Source organism: Piliocolobus tephrosceles, chromosome 14 (genome assembly GCF_002776525.5).
Source record: "Piliocolobus tephrosceles isolate RC106 chromosome 14, ASM277652v3, whole genome shotgun sequence".
NCBI lineage: Eukaryota > Metazoa > Chordata > Mammalia > Primates > Cercopithecidae > Piliocolobus > Piliocolobus tephrosceles.
The window spans coordinates 9,736,089-9,742,821 of record NC_045447.1 but is presented as its reverse complement, the minus strand read 5'-3'; the positions used below and the strand labels follow the sequence as shown (position 1 = coordinate 9,742,821).

The window sequence follows — 6,733 nt, the reverse complement described above, 5'->3', positions numbered from 1 at the left end:
CCCTCCCTCCCGAGAAGCCTCTCTTTATTGTGCTCCGCCATGATGCCTCGCTCCCATCAGCCGCCGCCGCCGCCACATGGTGCGGCCGGACGCGGCCCCGCGCCCGACCTCCCGCGCGGTTCCGCTTCGCGCCCGGCCCGCGGCGGCGCCCCCGGCACCCCCGCCCAGAGGCTGGCCCCGGCGGGGCTTCTGCCTGGAGCTGGGGCTGGGTGGGGGCGCGGGGAGCACGCGGCCGGCCGCGCGCTGGGCCTTGGCCGGCCGGGAGGATGCTCTGGCCGGCCTGGGCGCACTCCCCACGTGGGGCGGCCGCCCCGTCGCACCAGCGTGCGGAGAAACCTGGCGCCGCGACCAGTGTATCGGGAGTCTTGGAAATGGCTAAGAAAGCTGGCCTCTGCCGAGGAGGCTCTCGGCAGGGGGGCTGCCAATCCCGGGATGGTTACCGGAAATGAACCGGGCGATCTGGCCCCTTCACACCCACTTAGCTTTGTAGGGGGGTTATAGTCTTTACAGGACAAAAGGGCACCTATTCCAGAGCACACCCCCTTTTTTTTCTCTCCCCTTCTGTGCCTCACTGCTTTCTGATCTAATGTTTGCTCCCAGTAAGTACTCCAAAGTCGTGTGGGGCCGTATCTGAGGTCCGCCCGCCTGAATTGGGTTGGAGGGGTTCCTGCTCTGAGAAGGTGAGGGCCAGTGTGTAGGATGGTGCCCGGTGCCTTTCCAGTCTTTGTAGGCGTGTCTGGTGTCTTCATTGTAATAGCAGAGTCGTCAACTTTCTATGAAAGGTAGTTTTACCTTGATAGGTGGTAGTCGTGGCCTAATTTGTATCATTGTCATGGCTTTAGTTTACATATTTTAGATAGCAGCTGCTACTGTTCTCTTGCAAGTGTATAATGTGAAATAATAAACGTGAAGACTTCTGAATAAGGTTATTCTGTATCTTTCATAGTAGAAACCTTAATGATCGGTCTGTTGTAGTGAAACTTTAAAAAGGCGCTATAGAAAACCAATTTCTGAGTAACCCAGTAGACAGCATGACTTGTGAATGGTCTTTTAATTAAGTAGAAATTTGTCAGCTACAAGCATGAACATGTGGAACACTTACCTTTGTAGTAGGCGTTTTTGTTTTTGTTTTAATGGCTTTTGGAATATTATAGTATTGACATCTGGAAAACTAGGTAAATTTATCGTAGAATTAAGTTTTTTGCTCCTTTTTTTTGCAGAAAAAGAACAGCAAGAAGCAATTGAACACATTGATGAAGTACAAAATGAAATAGACAGGTAACATTTTTCTTAATATACTTTGGATAAATTTTCTGAGATGTGTCTAATGGCCCCATAATCATTGAAGCTGTGGTCAAATCTATCCACTCAAAGGGGAAATGATTCTAACTTGGTTGGAAATACTTACGTAGATTCAGTGTTTTTTGGTGAAGTGATTGTACGAAGTGTTTGATGAAAGTACATTGACCTTAAAAAATTTGGGTTTGCTTTCAAAGACTAAAAATTGTCTGAATTGCATTGTAGGTCTTCTGATGGTTTAGCAGTATGGCATCAGTGGTTGCTCTAACTTGCCTTACAACTTTGTTACGGAATTAGCCACTTTATTTAGAAATTGTGCTTGAGGGAAACAATTGAAATGGGACTGGAAATAGAGTGGGTGAAGTAAATACACGCAGTGTTACCAGAGTGTTGAGTTTGGGCACTCTTAATAGTTATTACTGAGTGTTTATTGATAAATCAGACAAAATTGCCATCTTAGTTTTGATTTGAGTGTCTAAACTAGGTGATAATGGTTATTGTAATTTGGTATTATGCATGGTTCCAAAGCTAGTAAGTAAATATACACATCTGTAATCTGAAGCAATTTTTTAATTTGTTAAATACTATCATTATCAACATCTCTTTTCATTTGCTTTAGACTTAATGAACAAGCCAGTGAGGAGATTTTGAAAGTAGAACAGAAATATAACAAACTCCGCCAACCATTTTTTCAGAAGAGGTCAGAATTGATCGCCAAAATCCCAAATTTTTGGGTAACAACATTTGTCAACCATCCACAAGGTATGTTTTGGACAGGGCTTATTAAAGGATAAATAGTGTTTGTTAGAATGGAGGAAGCTTGGTGAAGACTTAATCCAACAAGCTGGGTCGCATACAACAAAGACAGGCTGTGTGCAGTGGCTCACACCTGTAATCCCAGCACTTTGGGAAGCAGAGGTGGGCGGATCACTTGAGGTCAGGTTGGAAACCAGCTTGGCCAACACGGTGAAACCCTGTCTCTACTAAAAATACAAAAAAATATGTTGGGCGTGGTAGCACACACCTGTAATCCCAGCTACTCGATACTTGGGAGGATGAGACAGGAGAATCGCTTGAACCCAGGAGGGGGAGGTTGCAGTGAGCCAAGATGGTGCACCCATTGCACTCCAGCCAGGGTGACAAGAGCCCCAGACGGTGTCACAAAAAAAAAAAAAAAAAAAAAAAAAAACACCTCGAAGACGGGAAAAGACTTGCAGCTACTGCTTTCTATTCTGTTTAGGAGAAGCTGTATTCTAATTGCTTGATGAAAGATAGTGACAGTCTGACATTGAGCAATTGCCTTTAGTTAATAATGGGTTTATAAAACCAAAGATGCTAAGTTTGGAAAATTTTTAAAGGGATCAGTTAAATTGTTGTTAGTGTATACCTGTTGAAAATTCAACTGACCTGTAATTTTCTGGCCTAGTGTCTGCACTGCTTGGGGAGGAAGACGAAGAGGCACTGCATTATTTGACCAGAGTTGAAGTGACAGAATTTGAAGATATTAAATCAGGTTACAGAATAGATTTTGTAAGTATCTCTAACTTAATCTTGTTTGCCACTGTGGAATTTAATGTGAGCTTTGGTTGGACCTGTTCATATTTTCTGATCTTTCAATTTCAGTATTTTGATGAAAATCCTTACTTTGAAAATAAAGTTCTCTCCAAAGAATTTCATCTGAATGAGAGTGGTGATCCATCTTCGAAGTCCACTGAAATCAAATGGAAATCTGGAAAGGTATGCTTTGAGGAGTTATTTGACAAAAATGGCATTTTACCTATTTCACTTTAGTTTTAACCGCTTACAAGTGCTTGATACGTTGGTAATGTGGCTAAACAGAAAATCTTAAAATAGAAAACGTTCCAGTGTGCTGAAGCCAAATATTACAATAGTTTAGAGTTCTCATTAGATGTTACAGATGTAGGCAGGAAGATCTCTTGAGCCTAGGAGTTTACCTGGGCAACATAGACCCTTATCTTCAAAAAAAAAAACAAAAAAGAGAAAATCTAGCCCAAGTTTAAGAATTGAGAACTGGGGCCTGGCGTGGGGACTTATGCCTATAATCCCAGCACTTTGGGAAGCTTAGGTGGGCAGATCACGAGGTCAGGAGATAGAGACCATCCTGGCTAACCCGGTGAAACATGGTCTCTACTAAAAGTACAAAAAAGTAGCTGGGCGTGGTGGCGGGCACCTGTAGTCCCAGCAACTCAGGAGGCTGAGGCAGGAGAATGGTGTGAACCCGGGAGGCGGAGCTTGCAGTGAACTGAGATTGCGCCACTGGACTCCAGCCTGGGCAACAGAGCAAGACTGTCTCTCAAAAAAAAAAAGAGAACTGGACTACATTTTTTGTTGTTGTTTCTGCAATGGTGACTGAGCTCTTCAAATGGCTTGTCATTTCTCAAAATCATTTACATCCGTATTTAGGTAGTAAGACATAATGTAGATATTTGTACTGTGTTGTGCTAGTGGCTGTTACAGTGGAACAAATTGTATGGAAAGCCAAATTTAGTTGATACTATCTCTACCTGCTGTACAGTTTTATAATTGCTCTTAGATAATAATAATAGTGTATATAGTATACTGCTTTGTTTTTTTTTTGCTTAGCTTTTGGGGAAAATCTTATTTTTTAAATTATAGGTAGTTTTGGTGTTATAGAGAGATTGTATCAAAAGCTCTTCGGTATTCATTTAGGATTTGACGAAACGTTCAAGTCAAACGCAGAATAAAGCCAGCAGGAAGAGGCAGCATGAGGAACCAGAGAGCTTCTTTACCTGGTTTACTGACCATTCTGATGCAGGTGCTGATGAGTTAGGAGAGGTCATCAAAGATGATATTTGGCCAAACCCATTACAGTACTACTTGGTGAGTTGAAATACTCATTTATTTAAAGTTGGACTTGACTCAGTTTAAAAATGAGTTCTTACGAGTCCTTATACTGTGTTGTTTTTTTAAGGTTCCTGATATGGATGATGAAGAAGGAGAAGGAGAAGAAGATGATGATGATGATGAAGAGGAGGAAGGATTAGAAGATATTGATGAAGAAGGGGATGAGGATGAAGGTGAAGAAGATGAAGATGATGATGAAGGGGAGGAAGGAGAGGTAAAAGAAAATTTGGCTAACCTCGCAAAGATAACCTTTAAAGAATTCATCATGTTATTTTGGGGGTTGTATATATATGTGGTAGAACTGACCAGAACTGATTGTGGAAAAAATAAGCCATTTTGTTGTTCAAGAATTAAGGAAATGTGGTACTAGTGTTTAACTAGTTGGGTTTTCTTTGTTTTTTTGTTTCTTTTTTTGGTTAGGCTTATGACCACCCAAGCTTGTTTTCCCTAACTAGTACTTAAGCAGTATAGGCAGTGTAGCTGGTCAAATTCTGACATCTCTGAAATAACAAAGCTTCACATATTTTCGACAAATTGCACAATTCCTGAATAGTCAAATTAGGATAGGTTGGTTTTATTTCGGATTATTTGATCTGAAATGTGCCTGTTTTGGTTAGAACTGAAAAGTTACTAATAAGCAACATCAACACGGGTGTTTCCTTCGAACGGATGCAGCTGACTTACAGGTTTAGAAACTGGAGTGCCCCCAGGGCATATGTTCTGTGGGGTCCATTGTGGTCCATATGAAAGCAAGTCTCAGCATTAATTGTGAAGATTAACTGCCCACTTTTTCTTTCAGGAGGATGAAGGAGAAGACGACTAATAGAACACTGATGGATTCCAACCTTCCTTTTTTTAAATTTTCTCCAGTCCCTGGGAGCAAGTTGCAGTCTTTTTTTTTTTTTTTTTTTTCCTCTTGTGCTCAGTCACCCTGTTCTTGAGGTCTCTTTTCTCTATTCCATGGTTCTCAACTTATTTGGGGGGAAATACCTTGAGCAGAATACAATGGGAAAAGAGTCTCTACCCCTTTCTGTTCGAAGTTCATTTTTATCCCTTCCTGTCTCAACAAAAACTGTATGGAATCAACACCACCGAGCTCTGTGGGAAAAAAGAAAACCCTGCTCCCTTCGCTCTGCTGGAAGCTGGAGGGTGCGAGGCCCCTGTGTAGTAGTGCATAGAATTCTAGCTTTTTTCCTCCTTTCTCTGTATATTGGGCTCAGAGAGTACACTGTGTCTCTATGTGAATATGGACAGTTAGCATTTACCAACATGTATCTGTCTACTTTCTCTTGTTTAAAAAAAGAAAAAAAACTTAAAAAAATGGGGTTATAGAAGGTCAGCAAAGGGTGGGTTTGAGATGTTTGGGTGGGTTAAGTGGGCATTTTGACAACATGGCTTCTCCTTTGGCATGTTTAATTGTGATATTTGACAGACATCCTTGCAGTTTAAGATGACACTTTTAAAAATAAATTCTCTCCTAATGATGACTTGAGCCCTGCCACTCAATGGGAGAATCAGCAGAACCTGTAGGATCTTATTTGGAATTGACATTCTCTATTGTAATTTTGTTCCTGTTTATTTTTAAATTTTCTTTTTGTTTCACTGGAAAGGAAAGATGATGCTCAGTTTTAAACGTTAAAAGTGTACAAGTTGCTTTGTTACAATAAAACTAAATGTGTACACAAAGGATTTGATGCTTTTCTCTCAGCATAGGTATGCTTACTATGACCTTCCAGGTTTGACTTGTATAACATCACTGTCAAACTTTGTCACCCTAACTTCGTATTTTTTGATACGCACTTTGCAGGATGACCTCAGGGCTATGTGGATTGAGTAATGGGATTTGAATCAATGTATTAATATCTCCATAGCTGGGAAACGTGGGTTCAATTTACCATTGGTTTCTGAAAGTGTTCACATCATTTGGGATACCAGATTGCTCAATACTTTTCTGGGTATACTGTGCCCTTGATTTTTATCTCCAAGTGGCAGTTTTTAAAATTGGCCTTTTACCTGGATATAAAATAATAGTGCCTGCCACCACCATCCTACAGACCTGGTGCTCTAATGCAAAGTTATACATGGGACAGTTGCTGGCATGTCTTCATTGGCTATATAAAATGTGGCCAAGAAGATAGGCTCTCAGAGTAAGAAGTCTGTGATGGTTAGCAGTAACTGTCCCTGCTCTCTGGTATAAAGCTCTCAAATGTGACTGTGAATCTGGGTGGGATAAGGGACTCGGCTCTGTCTGCTCAATGCCATTGTGCAGAGAAGCACCCTAATGCATAAGCTTTTTAATGCTGTAAAATATAGTTGCTGAAATTAAATGCCACTTTTTCAGAGGTGAATTAATGGACAGTCTGGTGAAATTCAAAAGCTTTTTGATGTATAAAACTTGATAAATGGAACTATTCCATCAATAGGCAAAAGTGTAACAACCTATCTAGATGGATAGTATGTAATTTCTGCACAGGTCTCTGTTTAGTAAATACATCACTGTATACCGATCAGGAATCTTGCTCCAATAAAGGAACATAAAGATTTTTTT

General features: G+C 41.1%; 1 protein-coding gene across 1 annotated transcript; it reads left to right on the top strand.

Moving 5' to 3' along the window:
- Positions 1-1,066: 1,066 nt before the first annotated feature.
- Positions 1,067-6,733, top strand: SET (SET nuclear proto-oncogene). The gene is made up of 7 exons (XM_026457111.2): positions 1,067-1,278; positions 1,919-2,061; positions 2,726-2,829; positions 2,923-3,036; positions 3,991-4,161; positions 4,253-4,399; positions 4,985-6,733. Exons 1-7 carry the CDS (start codon positions 1,082-1,084, stop codon positions 5,006-5,008), a joined length of 900 nt encoding a protein of 299 aa, XP_026312896.1. The 5' UTR covers positions 1,067-1,081; the 3' UTR covers positions 5,009-6,733.

Coding starts and splice junctions, on each gene's coding strand:
- SET (XM_026457111.2), top strand. CDS start 1,082: ATGAACATGTGGAACACTTACCTTTGTAGTAGGCGTTTTTGTTTTTGT. Junction 3,037..3,990: donor TCAAATGGAAATCTGGAAAG/GTATGCTTTGAG, acceptor GTATTCATTTAG/GATTTGACGAAACGTTCAAG. Junction 4,162..4,252: donor ACCCATTACAGTACTACTTG/GTGAGTTGAAAT, acceptor TGTTTTTTTAAG/GTTCCTGATATGGATGATGA.